At 32.0% G+C, this 18,923-nt stretch overlaps 1 protein-coding gene and 1 long non-coding RNA gene across 2 annotated transcripts; both read left to right on the forward strand.

Moving 5' to 3' along the window:
- Nucleotides 1–106: 106 nt before the first annotated feature.
- LOC134259939 (uncharacterized) lies at nt 107–4,362 on the forward strand (the record flags this gene model as incomplete). The annotated part of the gene is made up of 6 exons (XM_062742531.1): nt 107–172; nt 613–687; nt 948–1,175; nt 1,547–1,710; nt 3,715–3,840; nt 4,153–4,362. Coding segments are annotated over 6 exons (764 nt in total), but the record flags the coding sequence as incomplete, so codon positions are not given.
- Nucleotides 4,363–8,476: 4,114 nt separating this feature from the next.
- LOC134259940 (uncharacterized) lies at nt 8,477–11,738 on the forward strand. Its single transcript, XR_009990429.1, has 3 exons — nt 8,477–8,552; nt 8,957–9,046; nt 9,357–11,738. It is a non-coding gene; the product is annotated as an uncharacterized LOC134259940 (long non-coding RNA).
- Nucleotides 11,739–18,923: the final 7,185 nt, after the last annotated feature.

The following is an 18,923-nucleotide window of genomic DNA, read 5'->3' on the forward strand; positions in this document are numbered from 1 at the left end:
ATTGATTGATTGTATATTTTTTAACGCCGAGTCGGCGATGTTTCAGATAAAGAAATATGTAAGGAAAGAAAATTTAGAAATGTGTATTTTATTTCAAATTTTTCAGCATTACGGTATACATATAGTAGTGACTTTGATGAGGCCTTTGACCACCATAATACCCACCCAGATGGTATGCTGTTATGCTGATATTTTGTTTTATGTATGCAGGAAATTTTTGACCCTGTTTTATTTTCGCCTGTTTGGCCCTTATCACAGGTAGAAGAATTTAACACGTGTCGAATTCATAGAAAACTACTATTTCTTTCATATATTAATTGTGACTGAGCGAAATAAAAAAAGGGCCATTTTTTTTTTTTACAAGTGTGGACGGGGCAAAAATAACAATGTTTACGGTAAATTTATAAGAAGTTCGGAACCAATACAATATTTATGTTATATTACGAACAGGTGTTCGTGGAAAGGACCCCCTACCTTGATATATATCCCGGGTCCAACAAAATTTGTATCTGTCTTTTTAGATAAATTATTTATCTATTAAAGTTTAAAAAAAATGCATTTATATTTCTTTGTTTTCCATATGGAATACCTATCACAGTTTTGGTTTTGCAGTTAAAAGAGTTGAAGACCTAATACGTCACAACCGTGAGCGTGGATGCTTAACCAAATTACAGCAATATTGTGAAGGTAATTTGTTTTCAATTTGCTCTAATAAAAAAAATCCCATTTTTTAATTGATTACACAGCAAATTAATTTTTAGAACTTTAAACAATGTTAAAATTATCTGTACATTTGATTTACCTATCCACTTATATTTCTGCAAAAAAAAAAAATGCATCGTTAGATGTAACCAAGTATTTCTTTTCGAACTATATTTCCTTAAACATTCAAAATACACTTGTTCCGCGTAAAAAATTATTGAACTTGTCTGTAATTTGGTGTGCAGAACTGCTTCATATTCAACCACACTCCTCACACACCACCACCCAGAAACCAACGGAAAAACCTACAACAACACATCACGTGACTCCCCACAAAACAACCACTAAAGAAAAAACTACCACAATGCCACCAACGACAACCACAGTCAAACTAACCACCACAGAAGCCACTACTTCACAAGCTGCCACCACAACAGCGGAGACAACCACAGTGTTACCACCTCTTAATCTGAGCAAGTATCTCCATATTCATTTATAAAGTTTGATAAATAATCAAATGAGATCTAGCCCCAACAAAATTAGCAAATTTGAAGAAAACAATATTTTGGGATTTGTAATATTATCATTATTTAAAAACACCTACATCAACATAAAACTTGTTATATTTACCTTATTTCCTTATATCAGTAAGAGATAAAAAGAAATTTACAAAAGTTATAAGTAATTTTTCCTTGTGATATAATATTATTAGATGAAAAACACTACCAGTAAAGTAAACAGAAAAAAAAATTAATATAATTTTTTGAAATTAGTTTTGTTTTTTTTCACACGCAGCGATATACTTGAAGTGAAATTAACAGCAATGTCCTATTCTTTTTACCAGCAATCTGTGACGCCTTTGCCTTTGTGATGGCGCTAGCTAGTGGTGACAAGGTGCTGGATCGGCACGCCGGTCTGTGTTCGGACGGTACCCACAGTCAGTCCGAGGCCGTGCTCTATCAGACCTGTAAAGCCCCGGACGCTTCCACGTGGACAGCTGGACCAAAAGTACCTATTTCAAATTTTAATTTTGATTTTCAAAATTTTGACAATAGCTAAATAATTTTTTATCTTTGTATAACAAATTATTTATTGATGTAGTTTTTTTTCTATGTAGAGAAATTTTTTATCGCATTGTGGCAACGCACTTTGAAAAAATAACGCACTTTGAAAAAATTTTTCAAAGTGCGTTAATTTTGGGGACCAGGTTAACGCACTTTGAAAAAAAACTTTTTTTTTTCAAAGTGCGTTAATATGGACCATATTAACGCACTTTGAAAAAAAAATTCTGCATGGCTTAGTCAATATTCCTACAAATCTTATGATAACTTATCATTTGAACCTGATTTGATACTTTTTGTCCCCCGCTTGAAAAGTGGGGGATATTAATTTGGGTCCGTCCGTCCGTCCGTCTAGCTGTCCGTCCATCCGTCTTTCTGTAACGCTTTCGTTTCCACACGATATCTCGACAACCCTTTGTGCTTTTGCAATGAAATTTAACATAACAGAATCCCTGTGGCCTTAGGAAGACCCCTTTTGAATTTGGGGTCAAAAAGGTCAACATTCAAGGTCGTAAAGAACTACGAACGATAGTATTATTCTTCCGCCTATCTCTAAGTCAATTCTCAAAAGTAACATCTTGGAATGATTCTCAAAATGTTTATACATATTTATATGAATTTTCATAAAACCTTACTTATTTGGGATACCAAAGAGAGATAACTCTATAATTTTGGCAAAACTTGTGTTTTCCACTATAGAAATCAACGGAAAACTGAAAATATTTTTAAAACAACCCCCCCCCCCCCCCCCCCCCCCCCGTGAAACAAAAATTCCTTTTTACAGATAATATGGACTGTCATTTTACAAATTTATGCCAAAGCTTTTTGTGTTTCACGGAGGGGGGGGATATGTTTATAGACAAAAAACGAAAAAAAATGCTTATTTTTCACCAATTTTAAAGCTATTTAAAACTAAATAATTGTATTTTATTAATTTATATATGCTTTATTTATTTGCGTAAAACATGAGAAAAGATATTAGATACATGTTAAATGAACAATTCCTATGAAAATATCATGTAAGTTAAATACCTGGAGGTTAACAGAGAGAATATCAGATATGGTATCAAATTAACATCGAAAAGCAGACAGGTACTTAATTTAATTAAATGTAATTAATGTTATTAATATTCTGATTTTCCTGAAAATGAACATAAATAGACTTTGAGATTTAAAAGAACAAAATTTCGATTTACTACAGACTTCCTTGTACAGTGCTTATACTGTATTTAGAATGCTCTTTTTTCCAAATATCATTGACACTTAAGTTTACGAGTTATAGAAATAGATACATCTGGGTGGGAATGATAAAGAGTTAAGCTGATAGACCTTAATTCAGTCAGTCTTTTCTTCGTTGTCCGTTTCTAGGTTTTCTTCAATCCATCATTTTTTAGAAAGAAACACATCAAAGTAAGGGCACCGCAAAGCGGAGCATTCCTTCCCAAAAAGCATGTTCAGTAAATCAAGGCAGCATTTGACATCGATCGCGATACAAATTACGTCAATTCCACACAGATAAAAAAAACATACACATAAAGTAATAACACATGCACATAATTGCATCACTATATCCCATCATACGTTGCGAGGGGGTAATACTGTTGTCTATTTCTAAAATATACATGTAAGTCTAATTCCTTTTGTTTCATGAAAATTTTTTCAAAGTGCGTTAAATGTTTACATGGTGTAAAATTATGATGTACAGTCTTAACGCACTTTGAAAAATTTTTTCAAAGTGCGTAATTTTTCAAAGTGCGTTGTAACATCGCATATTAATTTTTTTCTTTTACTTAATTCATTAATAAAAAATTACAGAAACTGAGATGGCGGTTGGATACAAATGCATAAAACGTATCAATTGAAACTATGCTCGTGGTATACCTATGTCAAAAAAGGTTTTTTTTGCTATTTACTTACTTATACAAAGACATTTCGTCTTTCCTTGTTCTAGGTTATGGATAACTGTGCGCGGATCCCGGCCTATACACCTATTGCAACTTTTGAGTTTGGTCAGTACAATCTGGACTCGTCTTCATTATCTGGTATCTTTGTCGAGTGCACTGACGATGGATTCAAGGTAAAAAAAATTTAATAATTCTATATTTTTTGTAAATATGTCAATTTTTTATAAAGATTTTAAAACAAACAAGAAAATACAAATATAAAAAAATGGAGTAAAAAACACAGGGTATTTGTAATATTATATTGATACTATACCACACTATCATATATTGTAATCCTTATAAAATAAGCTGATGAAATTTATGCAGAATTCAAGTTTCATAATCAATAATCCCTATGTGAGAAATTGCGAAGGTGTTTTGTAAAAAATAACATGAAATTTTTATAGTCTGTCATTTTTATACTACATTTTTATAATCATTTTAAGGTTGCCGCACAATTATGTGGACATGGACCTGAAATTTACACAATCCACAAAGGTGGCTCAACACTGCGACAGGATGCCAATAATTACTATGTCGTTAACATCTAAAAAAGATACTGCGAATTCTGTGATACAAATCTCTCTTGTATATATAACATCATCATCCATTTTATATTTATTTACAAACACTGCCAATTTACTATTTCACAAGTTCATCAGTGTTTTCTTTTATTTATTGCATGCTATATCTTGAAAATTGAAGAAGAAATATTCTTCTTACCCTCAGTCAGCCTTCTCAATTTGACAAATATGTAATATTAAGTTGTGACTTATATACAAATCAAGCAGTCCTGGTGATAGTTAATACATGCACATTACGTCACAGATACAAATCAACTCCTGATTGACACGCTAAATTCTTTGGTAAATCTTAATTTCATTTTTAGATTTAATAACAAGAAAAGACTTAGAATAAATAACTATCAAATGAAAGCAACATATTTCCGTGAAGTCCTAATCTATTTATATCCTGTTGATAAACTTGAGTAATGAGAAAGAAGTGACCTCTATAGAATAGTGTGAAGTTCTTAGACATAGATAAAAAATGAAAAGATACATCCTTTGTTCTTAAATCGAGTGGACCAGTTGTAATACCATGCATTTATATTTGCTGTGTTTTCATCTTAAGGTCCGTCACTTGTGAAATTAGTTTTATCAAGGTTTTTTGAGAAGTATTTTAGTTATACAATAAATTTAATCTAAATTTACGTAAATTTAATTTAATCTTATTTTACGTAAAAAAATTTGATTTACAATTAACATTGCAAATAAATAAGTTTAATAATTTGCCCATGGGCATATTTTTTCTATGCAGCTCTGGTGAGTTGTCTGCGTGACTTGTCTCTGCAATTTTAGCCACCAAAAACTCAAAACTTAAAATTATTTCCGAATAAAGCAAACTAATAATACTTGAAAAGGAACTTTCTTACATATTAAATAAATCGTTCATTAATGAAAATTATGATTCTTTTTTCCAGAAGGCAAAATGTCCGATAAAAAGTGTTATATGTTAACCAAACCATTGTTGGGTTTAAAAGCAAAAAAGAATTACCTAGTTATTTTACTGAAATTTACATGTAATTAAAATTTAAAAAAAATGCTAATTTTAAAGTTACTCTTACTGTTTAAGAGAAACTTCAAAATTTGCATTTTTCCCCCCAATAGTCGTATATAATATGAAATTATTATCTGGGAATTCTTAGTTCGTGTCAGTGGTCCTAGGTCATCTATGGATAGAAATAAATCTAATCTGCAAAACGAACATGACAAGGCCAGTGGACAGAATTGTGGGTGAAAATAAGGTCATGACTTTTTGATCACGACCTATTTTTTTTTATTCTATCACTAAAACTGATATAGTTCTTGAATCATTCCTCATTCTGTAGATAACAATGATTAAAGAGATGAAAAAAAAATCTTTGAAATGCTCTGCAGGTATATATATTTACATAACGGACAATAAAATATGGATATAAATACATAGATATGGTATATGATGCATCTACCAACTAATTTCTAGTATATAATCAAATATAACTTCAACTCAGTTCAATATGCGCAAGAGGTAATTTCTTGTCTTTTGTTTAAGATCTGGATATAAAAATGTGTTTCAATATTAACATAACGAAGAAAGTTTTTTTTTTAAATTTAGCCATCTATATTTCTTTTTTTCTCGCTTTCATCAAGTAGAAAAGCTTAAAATCGATTTGTCTCTCACGATTTTCTTCTTTATCTGATTAATATCATATACAAACACAATGAAAAAAAGGTTCATAATGGGCTTTAGATTTGATATAAAAATATTGCATTTGTTGATCCAGATCTTGTGTAAAAACAAATATTCCAGATCTTGTGTAAAAACAAAACTTAACCTTGTTCTGTTTATTCTGACATGTCAAAGAGTCGAAATACAACAATAACAGTGACAAGTTTTGAAAAGAAAAATGATTTACAGATTAATTCAAACACTATCAGATTAAGGTAGGATTCTTCTCTGGTTTCTGAGTAGATGAAATATTCAATGTAAATTTGCTTATATGTCTTATATATTTGGGTGAAAGAGATTTAAAAGACCATATTTTTCTTCCCTCATCACAATTGTACAACTTTAAATAGAAATGGTAAATTGTGTTCGAAAACTAGCAGGGACTATATTTTTGGCGGAATGGTGGCGTATGGAAATATCTTCTTTTTTGCCTCTCAAAATTATTATAGAACAAGGAATTTAGTTATAATTTTTACACAATCGAAGACTTGAAGAATTTTTCAAATGTTAGCTAAATTAATAATAAGGGACTAAAAATGTAAAATATATCAAATAAATATGATTTTCCAAACAGACTGCAATTATGTAAGCTTTTAAAAGCTTCCAATCTAAGAACAGATATGGGCCAAAAATCCTTAGAAAGTGTTTTTATTCTCTTATTAAACGGTCAAAACTTTTTTAGCTCACCTGAGCCGAAGGCTCAAGTGAGCTTTTCTGATCACATTTTGTCCGGCGTCCGTCTGTCCGTCTGGTCCGTCTGTCCGTAAACTTTTCACATTTTCGACTTCTTCTCAAGATCCGCTGGGCCAATTTCAACCAAACTTGCCACAAAGTATCCTTGGGTGAAGGGGATTCAAGTTTGTTCAAACTCAAGGGCCACGCCCTTTTTCAAGGGGAGATAATTATGAATTGGAGAAAAAGTAATGGCATTTTTAAAAATCTTCTTCTCAAGAACCACTGGGCCAGGAAAGATGGACTCATGTGGAATCATCCTCAGGTAGTGTAGATTCAAGTTTGTTCAAATCATGACCCCCGGGGCTAGGGTGGGGCCAAAATGGCCGACCCAAGTTTTACATAGGAATATATAGGAAAAAATCTTTAAAAATCTTCTTCTCAAGAACCACTGGGCCAGGAAAGATGAAACTCATGTGGAATCATCCTCAGATAGTGTCGATTCAAGTTTGTTCAAATCATGACCCCCGGGGCTAGGGTGGGGCCAAAATGGCCGACCCAAGTTTTACATAGGAATATATAGGAAAAACTTTAAAAATCTTCTCAAGAACCACTGGGCCAGAAAAGATGAAACTCATGTGGAATCATCCTCAGGTAGTGTAGATTCAAGTTTGTTCAAATCATGACCCCCGGGGCTAGGGTGGGGCCAAAATGGCCGACCCAAGTTTTACATAGGAACATATAGGAAAATCTTTAAAAATCTTCTTCTCAAGAACCACTGGGCCAGGAAAGATGAAACTCATGTGGAATCATCCTCAGGTAGTGTAGATTCAAGTTTGTTCAAATATGACCCCCTGGGCTAGGGTGGGGCCAAAATGGCCGACCCAAGTTTTACAAAGGGATATATAGGGAAACACTTTTAAAATCTTCTTTTCAAGTCTAGAAGGTCTGGTTGGTAACTGTCTGTGGATGGGCTGCACTGAGGACATGTAGATTCTAGTTTGTTGAAATGATGAACGCCTGGAGGAGGGAAGTAAACTCAAGCCTGATATGCTCAGGTGAGCGCTGTGGCCCCTGGGCCTCTTGTTTGATAAAGGTTTAGGTTGGTGAGGCTGGGGGCAGGGTAACTCAGGGAATAGAGGACAATGGATATAGGTAGGAATAATTGTAAAGTAGGAGAAAGACGTAGGAGGGGAGGGAGAAATAAATTTAAAAAAAAAAAAAGACATTTTGAAAAGAGAAAAAGGAAGAAATAGTTTTAATACTTGGAAATTATGTATGGAAGCCTTATTGTCCTCCTTTGCATTAAACAAAAAAAACACTTAACAAACAAGAAAAATTCAAATATAGGGCGCATATAAAAATAACTTAAATATCCTTAAAATTTAAGAAAAACAGAGAAAATTCGGATTAGCCAAAATCTATTTTTGTTAAACTATTTTTGTCAATTTGGTAATACTATCTTATAGACCTTATATGGTAATATCTTTTTATGCAAAAAGAAAAACATTTAATTTTGTGAAAATTGAAGACCCTATCGCATGATTGGATGCAGTCATTTTTATTCTTAATGTCAAGGGAAAAGGTAATGACCTTGACCTGACCTTGACTCTAATATAAAAAAATCAAAACTAATCTTGATTCTGTGAAAATTTCATTAATTTTATTAAATTTAAGGAATACAGTTTTGTGTGAGAAGAATCCTACCCTAACGCACAATAATTGAACGGTACAGAACGATAAAATAAATGCCTGCGAAAACAATCAAGGGATACACTTTAAAAATAAGAAAATTAGATTGGAAAGAAGAGATTGAAATACGAAGAATGTGCTCCATGTCATCACCACTGTCAAAAAGCCAGGCAATACCAACAATGCTGTGGCCTTCATTTTCAAAATCCCTTCGGTAGGTTTCGCCTTTCCTTCTGGCTTTTGATTTTTTTGACAATTATATCTTAAACTTGGAAGAAGACAACGAATTAAAACAAGCATTTTAACGGAAATAAAAAGCAAGCTCCAAGCGAAGCCTTTTTGACACAAAATGCCGTATTTATCATGTTATAATTTTATTATTCTAAAAAATAACGAATTTCCAAATTATGTAAATTTGTATATGTTACAGTCAATGAATTTGTCAAATTTGATATGACAAGTTTGTAGACTGTTTATTTAACAAAGTGTTTTTCTTCTTTATACTAAGATGTTAAATGAAACTATTCTTATTTTCAATACTGTAAGAAAATTTATTTTCAAGATTTGTGAAAGGTGTACATGTACTAATTAATATACATTTTTTTCCACTTTTTGTAGACTGTGTCATTAAAAGATATCAATCCAAAAGTGACTTCAAATAACCCCACCCGTACCAAAAGCACAATGCAGGAAATACAGAAATTAACGGTGGGTAGCATATGAAATACATATACTCTATAATGGTGAAATTTATGTTTCTATGTCATGTTTTGCACTTATCTTTAAAAAAATTCTTGTATCTATAATGAAATGTTGCATCTATAATTGTTTGCAAATGGTTTTAATTGCAGTTTCAATCTTATATACATTTGTCTTTAATGAAATGGAATTAAGTTTAAAAAATTTATAAGTGGAATTTAAAGGCATGAATTCAATATTTCATCGTTACAATCATTGGGTGCAAAATGCACCGACAAAATGAAAATTTTATGCTTTATCCTCTTCATGAAAATTACAGGAGGATTTGGTAATTGACATTGGTGTGAGGTATGTGTCAAAAGATCAGTCTGTCCCACCACAAGTCAAACTTAAGACTGTACAAGTCAACCTAGGGCTCCCCCTGGTGGCAGTGTTAAAGTTATGGAAACCAATTGAAAATGAGGCTACGGAACATGAAGACTTCAGTGATAAAAATGGCTATTCCTGAGACACGACTCTTAAAAGTTCAACATTTCATGGAGAAACTGCTTAGATATGCATCATAAGAAAAGAGCCACTACCTACTGCAGGGGTTTTGAATGGTGGTGCTGTTGGATTTCATTTTGTTTCTCAATATCATTATACATGTAATTGATAAATTTTGTCCACACTAATTTTGTCAGGGATCTGATTTTTGTTGTCCATGCAAACATGTAGTTTGTTTCTGTTTGTTTTAATAATACCAATTAATATAAAACGTTTTCAGATTCATGTTTTGGGATTTTGTTAAGTTTGACCATAGATGCATGTTACATATACCTATCTACATTAAGTATATGAGGGACACTGCCTGTTGACTTGTTACATGTATTACTTTAAAGTATTTTATATTTTTGGTGCAAACTTTTCTTTCATGTTAATATTTTGTTTTTATGTTTAATGCATGCTGTGTTTAATGTATGGATAAAAATATATTAATTTGTCTTTTATCAGAGTTTCTGTTTGTTTATTTGGTCTCACTTGTGCTTGTATATACATGCAGTGCATGTAAACAAGCAAATATTGATAATGAATTTTAACTACTTCAGTGAAAATTCATGATGATTATTAATTAAGATGCAGATTGTGAACAAAGATAACCTGTCAACCAGGTTCTTGTAACTTGAGGCCTGTTCAAAAGAGCGAACTTTCGTGAGCGCTCGCCAAAATTCCTTATACCTCCAACAGATATGTTTGCGAGCGTTTGCTCTGTTGAACAGGTCTCTGTACTTTAACATTTCCATTTAACTTTTACCTCCTCCTCCCACCCACCCCCCCTGTTAGTGAGCTTGGCCCAAACAAATGATGAGAGAATCAATGGGTTTCTGCTGAATAGATCTTTACTTTGTTGTTCTTGGTATTCTGTTACATGTATCACATAACTTATAATTTAAAACAAAACAGATTTTTTATACTGTATGGTCTCTACTTTAAATTTTATGTTTTTATCATCATTAATATGTTATCTGTTAAAGTATTGTTCTTATGACACTTATTATCATTTAAAAGAGTATCTGTATTTGGTGAAAGCAGTACATTTCATTTAGACATGTAACTCCTTCATTCTTTTGTTTATGAATTTTTAATTATGTATTTACATCTCAATGCAAATATTATTTCAAACAGAAATACCGGGTACCAATAGGAAATGAGCATTGATGAATTCTGTGCAATGTGTGTACATATTTGATGCTAAAGAGTCTTTAATTATATTTCTTTCGGGAATTAGGTTAATGTAATTTTTTTTTCAGTTGTATTATTATATATGTATTACCATATTGATTTTCCCGTAATTAAAAGCTACATGTATTCCTTACATGTACAGTACATCTTAACTTATACATAGGTGTATGTACTGATGTTTAATTAGGCCCAAGATCAGGTAGCAATTTTGTTAGGCTTTGAAATATTTAGCTGATTGAAATTTCTATGTTATTTCTTTTCCATGATCTGTGGACGAAATATTAAGAAATACATGTATATCTCTCATTGGATTGTTTTTTTTTTTTTAATTAAATATACATTCTTAGAATATCTTTGTTGTGATGAAATGTTGAATAAATTGATTATAGTAAATTTTAATATCAGACTGTTTTTCTCTTTGTTTTTAGTTACTTTTAGTATAAAAATAATTGTAATTTATTTGTATACTGTATGTCTTGTTGATAATATATAGTATACAAGAATGTTTATAGCAGTTCAGTCTCAAGCTATAACACTTGTTTAAAGAAATAAACTGTATGGTTACATATACATGTATTGTTATAAATTTTGTACATACAAATTTGTATAAATATTAATTCTTTGTCAGGAATTTTGTTCTTTTGTTTTCAATGTGACATGGTCTGAGTGTATTATATTGTACATTACTAAAATGAATTCTCTACTAGAAAATTTGATTATAAAAAATTTTTCACACTGAGAATCTTGTAAAGTTTGTCTGACCTTCTACCAGTTAATGATATTTTTTAAATTTCATATTGCTCCATAAGTGTTTTTTTTTTTTAATTTGATTTAAGTATTACTGTTGTAGACTACAGAAGGGCCATGCTGTAATTTTTATGCCTGGTGCCATACCAGGCATAAAAATTACAGCATGGCCATGAATATTGGTATTGTTATTAAAGAGAGAAATAAAATGAAATAATTCAAAACACTTCTATTTTTTGACTTGCTTATTATTAAAACTTCGTACAGTTGAATCTAGTAAATGATATATTCACTCTCAAAACAGGGCCTGCTGCAGGTCCAGCATTTTGCCTTAGAGGGAGAGAATTTTGGTATTGAAGAATCTTAGTACCACCAAAGTCCCTGGAAAAAAATTTTAGATTCTCCTTTTTAGAGGTTGTCTCCTTTGATTTTTAGATCATTAAGACGGGCATGATTTGGAATTCATCAATAAAAAAGTAATTTAATTTCAAACTTGACTTTTAGGCTTATTTACACTAATTTGTTTACCCAGCACAATTCCCACAGCTATAAAAGAATATTTGTTGAAAAGCTTTGGAAATCATTATGGTCATACAAATTACTAGGGATGTCAAAATATTAATTTTCCTTAGTCGAACATTCGATTGCATTATTCGAACGATAGTCGACTATTCGGAGCAATTTTTTATAGCATGGTTTTTTGAAAGCTTTTTAATTAATATAAATTGAAAAATTGAAATTGGGAATGGGGAATCGTAAACACACACTATTCACACGTCCGATGATATTGTTAAATACTGTATGTTCAATTAATGATTGCGCAAGCTTTTTAATTGCCTTTTATGTACGATTATTGTTTTAATAGTTATCCAAGTTTAAAAACTTCACAAATATGCAAATATTATGTGCTCCTAGCATTTGAAATTCCTAGAGGTAATAAATATAATTGATACAAGTCAATTATAAAAATTTCATAGTCGAGTATAGCGTTGCATAATTTACTTCAATAACAAAAAAGTAAGTGATTGAGAAATAATTATCGCGGTATGTAATGACTGTATTTTCCATATATACAATGTGGAAAATTATTTATATACTGTGACTGTGTTTGAGCTCTTGTTCATCTGAGGACGTAGACTATATATTTAGTATAAGGAAGGACGCTTTTTCAAATTTGTGATGAGAATTTCATTATCACCTCCTTTTCTTGCATTTCTTTAATAGTCGAATGTCCTATCATTATTCGATCGTCGGTCCATTCGACTGATAGTCGAATAGTCGACTATTCATTAGTATGAAAAAAGTCAGTCAGCTTTTGACTTAATGATAGATTGTGTTTGCTGACGAAGAAGTTGTATTTCCCAAAGAAATTTCAAAATATTGACTTGTTTGTAATGAGACTGATGATACTCTATTTCAGCAACTTGTTTGTCAAAACTTACCTTGTTTTATGGATTGTTCATACTTAGAACATGTCATTGCGTATCGAATCAACTGAGAGATATAAACCCCACATACGGGCAATAAGAGTATATTGCTACACAAACTCGTATATAAGGAAAGTGGTTGTCGATTGAAAAGTCAACACGTTTACATGTATCATATAGCTTTGTTGTTAGATTACTATTGACATCTTTTTTTGTAACATAATCAAATATAAAACAGATATGTCAGACGCTGTATGTAAATATCTTTTATTTCAAACTCCCCGAGATATATCGTGTCTATCATTATGTTGAACTTTTTCATTATATTCACCCTGCATTGTCTGCGATGTTCTCCGTTTGCCCAATCAGTGTAATCTGTCGACTCCTTCATGACATCCAACCTTTGATGCTTTAAGAGTCCGTGTTTGGTCTGCTTCCGATTATAATTGTATTAATGGACTTATAAGTTTGATATATGTAAATGTCTCTTATCTTCATGTTTATTGAAAGACTTGGCACTTCAGAAAACCATATATGTGGATTATCAGTGATTTACGCAGGCACCGACCAAAATTAGTAACTAGATATTAAAAATCTTATCTGGGAATTCTTTGTTCGTGTCACTGGTCCTCGGTCATCTATGGATAAAAATAAATCTAATTTGCAAAACATAATGACAAGGCCATTGGACTGAATTATGATTGATTGATTGAATATTGTTTAACGCAGAGTCTGCAATTTTTCAGCCATGTTTCGCTGGACCATTAGTTTAAATCGGTTTTTGAAAATTTTTGGTTTCTCTGGCGGCCCCAAGTGAGCCTACTCTTTTTCGAACTCCAGAGAAACGATATTTTACGTGCCAAGGGGGTTGTTATCCTTGACACGGGGCACCATTTAACGTCCCGTCCGACGGACTTAAGTATTTATTTTAAAATATGTAAACTGCTGAATCATGAGAGAAAAAAGATCATTACTTTTTGATCACGACATAATTTTTTTTTATTCTAACACTAAAACTTACATACTTCTTGAATTATTTCGCATTCTTAAGATTATAATGATTGACGAGATGAGACAAAAATGTTTGAAATGTTCTGCAGATACTTTTCTTTATATAACGGACTTAAGTATATTATGCATCAACCAACTACTTTCTAGAAATCTAATACAAGTTCAATTCAGTTCAATATGTGCAAAAGTTTAATTTGTTGTCTTTTTCTAGATCTGGGTATAAAAATAAGTGTTTCAATAATAACATACATTCGCAGATCTAGATGGGGGGGGGGGGGTCATATAAAATCATATAAGATAATTAAGAGCTAAAATCGGCCTTTCGATGCTGAAACCATTGTTTAAAAAGGATGACTTAAAGATCTATAAAAGAAAAAGTTGGTGTGGCATTCCACCTTAAATTGTTATGAAAAGTCAAAGGTTTGAAGCATTAGAAGCCAACCCCCCCCCCCCCCCCCGGAAACCCGCCAATTTGCCGTTGGGGGCTTTTTTTTTTTTTTTTTTTTTTTTTTTTTTTTTGCTTGTCAAGAAATTTCTGGGTTCTTGATTTTTTTTTGGGACTGGGGTGGACCCCCCCCCCCTCTGGAAAAAAATTTCTGGATCCGCGCCTGACATAAAAAAGTGTTGTTTTTTTCACGATTTTCTTCCTTTACTGATTTAAATCATTGATTCAATACAGTGAAAAGTTCAAAATAAGCTTTGGATTTGATATGAAAATACTGCTCTTATTTCAGATCTTGTGGGAAAACAAACTTAACCTTGATCTGTTTATGCATGTCAATGAGTCGAAATACCACAACAATAACGACAAGTTTTGAAAGGAAAAATGATTTTCAGATTAATGCACACATACTATCCGAACATTTCCAAATAAATCAACGCAAATTAACTGCATCGCAAAGAACAACAAAATAAATGCCAATGAAAACAATTAAGGGATAAACTTTAAAAGGTAAGAAAATTGGATTGGAAAGAAGAGGATGAAATAACTATGTGGATACGGAAGAGTAACCAAGCTCAGAAGTTCATTAAAACAATACCAATCGAGAGCGGAGCAAACATAAGCTACCAAAAACAGCAGAAGTATGGGTACCATATGCATGAACGTACCCATCGTGTGTTCCATGTCATGAACAAGCAAATGAAATAATCTACACACAACTTAGTTTAAAAGCTAGAGGTACTGTGAGCAATGAGCTCACTAAATGAAACCCCCCACCTCCCATATGATTATAATGGAAAAGTCCATGTTTTGCTGTGGCTGAGAAACCCAAAATATGTGTCGGATCAAAAAGTAAAATAGGAGGTGCACAATGGCAATATGTAATAAAGATTCTGTGAAAGTTGCATTAATTTTCACTCAGTGGTATAAGAGGAGTTGCGGAAAAGAGATGGGTACCCCAAAGCGTAACATACAGACGGACGGACATACCGATTACAGTATAACCTCCCACTTTTCATATAGTATAATAATGGTTTGACAAATTCTATGAAAAAGCCAGTCAGCATTCAACAACAAAAGATTGTGTTTGCTTGCAATGCTTATGTATCAACCAAAGAATTGGCAGATTGTTGACTTTAAATCAGACTCTTGATACCCTCATATTATCAGCATATTTGTCAATAGATTGTTTCGTTTTACAGATTGTTCATACACAGAGCATGCTCTTAGGTATCGAATCAATTTCATATGCGGGAGAAGGTATATTAGTATATATTAGGTAAGATGCACTTAGAAAAGTTAATCGTCATATTCATCATAAAGTTGTTAGGTTACCACGACTGTCTTTATCTAATAAAATATCCGAATTAATCAGATATAGGAGACTGTATTATAGACTGTATTGAGTTCAAAAGGGTATATAGAATCAACTAATGTGTGAAAATGAATGCTGTTATTTCTTAAAACATCGTCAAATATATAAACACAAAACAGAGGTTTCTTCTTTTCCATTAAATAAAATAAAATACATTATGTTTTATATGACCATTAATTAGGTATGGCTTCTACCAAAACGCATTTAGCACCCATAAGAATTGTTTAAAGACTTAGTCTTAAGTTTGATGAGATTGATTTTGGAAAATTTTTGTGATTTCAAATGATCCAAAATTTCCTTTGAGTTTTAAGTATCTACGTCTTATTTTAAAATGCAATTCCATCTAATAACAAAGGCAAATGCCCTTGATGAAACATGTAACAACAAAAAATATATCATATTCTTATTATAAGCCCCTGATCCTGATGAAATCTACCGATTTTTTCAAACGTGTTGCTCTTATTTAGCCATTACAACACAAGAATTGCTTGGTTTCCCTCTCCCTACCGACTAAAATTGGCCCAATTCCAAATATTAATTTTATTACAGAAAATATTTTTTTTCCTTTTATTTCCCCTTACACCGTCAACAAATATGTTGAAAGTTTCTAGAAAAAAGATTTTCCCACCTACCTACCAACCAGTAATTTTACCCTGAGTCGGCAGAGGGCATCGAAACATTTTAAAGATGGTCCTGTATATGATGTCCGCTCTATAGTACTAATAATTTCTAGATCGTGCAAGAGGCAGAGTCATGCTTTAGGCATGCCGACATTGTGGGAAGTGTGGCAATAGGCAGGCAAGGAATAAAACCATCGATAAGGTGGGATACATCGTCGGTAGTGGAGAAGAGGCTACTGGTGCAGAAAGAAGTGCACAAAATGGAACAGCACACAAGAATGGTGCAGTAAAGGGTATGAAGAAGCAGGAAAATTGCATGGTTAAACTGGGAAGGAGCCCGACAGAAAGAGTTATCTTGGAACGAGATCTGGATAACAGAGCCCCAAAGACTGCAGTGTCAGCTTAAAGACATATGATACAATTTTTTTTCCAAATTCCTTGAAATAATTTCATAAGTTATATTTATATGTGTGAAAAGAATAAGAACTACAAACTCTTGTTGCTATAGCAACAAAAAAGGTCTTCCTTGTTCCTCCTCTATTTATCTGTATGAATGAGCTTTTATCTATGTTATAAAGGCAGATAATATTTACAATGATTACAGGAAAAACAAAATGGCCTAGGTATAACTCACTAAAATTCTTGACGTTACTTTAGACAGTTTAAAGTCTTAATAACATTCATGAAAAATCATTTTCAATTTTTTAGCACTTCCTGTGATGACTGGAAGTGACAGAGGACGGATTTTAACCTATATCTGTTACCCAATCTTCACAAGTTTAGTGCCTTGGTCTGTTACATTTTAAGAAATCTCGTAATGTTAACTTCTCGTTTTGAGGACAAGAAATCACGTGACCGCGAGTAAATTTTAAAAAAGATATTTTACGTTACTTTAGACTTTTGCAGTCTGAATAACATGTCCTAAAATCATTTCAAATACTCTTTTTATAAAAGATATTTCTGGGATAGTATGATACTCAATTTATGCAGTTTTTTCTCTCATAACTGGAAGTTGTCGTTTTTGTTTCTACTGGGACTGACATATTTCGAAATAACAAATAAGATGCTGTAATATAATATTAAGAAAGATTCCACAAAGAAAAGTTGAATTTTTTGATATATTTGATCACTTCATGTGACAACCGGAAGTGACTGCGGACGATGTTAACTCAAATCGATTTCTCTACTCAGCATAATCTACCATTCCTATTCCTTTGGTGTCTTAATCTCTTACCGTTTACGAAATTAGCCATGATAACTTCTTAGTTTTAGACAGAAAATCACGCGACCGGAAGTGAATTTTATAGAGATATTTGAGGTAACTGTAGATATATTGAATCTGAATAACATACCCCAAAACCGTTACACACTTTAAAATTGGTGAATTTTTAAAATATTTTTCTTTTCTCCTTTATTTTCCAATAAATAAAGTGGAAGCAGATAGATTGATATTGATATGATTGGATACTTGTGTAAGGATATAGTATAAATAGTTTTATGGATATGAGTTGAGGAATAAAAAAAATATTGATCATTGTTGCATTGCATTTACGGGATTTCAATTGCAGAAAATGTGACATAATTTTCGAATAGGCATAAAGATGTTGTTTCATTTAAAAATAAAATCATTTGGCATGATATATGTGTACATTATCTTAGCATATAAATGAAATAATATATTTATTTTGTCAAACATGCTAAAATTATCCTAATTATTTTTTTCTGAACTTAAAAATTTGTGGTTTATGTTCGTAACGCATGGTGTCCATATGCATTGAACTTTTTAACACCTCTCTACAAACATTAAATAATTTGTCAAGTTCAATTTCTGTGTTTAATTAATGAGTATGTGTGATAAATTATTTTTAACAATATGCTTCATGAATATAACTCAGTTCTTTTTGTAATCTTAAAATGATCTCTGATTGTAAAATGTTTGGTGTCTTGACCGTTACGAACATAATAGCTTTCAGTATGATTGTTAAAATAACAGCCAATGAATCATAACTTTGGCTCAGGAAGTCCGTAGCAGTAGTATAATTATAAATTGAAAACGAAAGTAGAAAGGTTGCGCAGCTGTCTGCAAAAAAACATGGCGATGCTCATTGTGTCCACGTGGAAGACAGAAGTTACGTACATAATAGATTCGGTAAGTATTTTCATATTGTATCAATTTTAGTGAATTTTTAACACATAAATACAGTCATTGTATCTCTATACCATGTAGACATTAATCAGAAACTGAAATATGTCGCTTATGACCATACAAAATGCATAAATCTGTCCGAGTCGAGTACTTTTGGTTTAACATTTGACTTTTGATTCGCGTCTTCTGTTTCGAACATGTGTTTTTGCATTATTTGGGCATTATCCTGTTATTCGCTCCGCGGAGTGAATAATATTTGACGTTGTTGACGTTACGTTTTTCTTCATATTTATACTTGCCTTTGAACATGTTGAAAGAATACATAAATACTTTCAGATATTAGCCTTTATTCCGTGGTAATTTTTTTATCACGACTAAATTTCATTACAGGGCATA

This window comes from Saccostrea cucullata, unplaced genomic scaffold, assembly GCF_032062105.1.
Source record: "Saccostrea cucullata isolate Sc308-1 unplaced genomic scaffold, CSIRO_AGI_Scuc_v1 ctg12533, whole genome shotgun sequence".
In the NCBI taxonomy this organism is placed as follows: domain Eukaryota; kingdom Metazoa; phylum Mollusca; class Bivalvia; order Ostreida; family Ostreidae; genus Saccostrea; species Saccostrea cuccullata.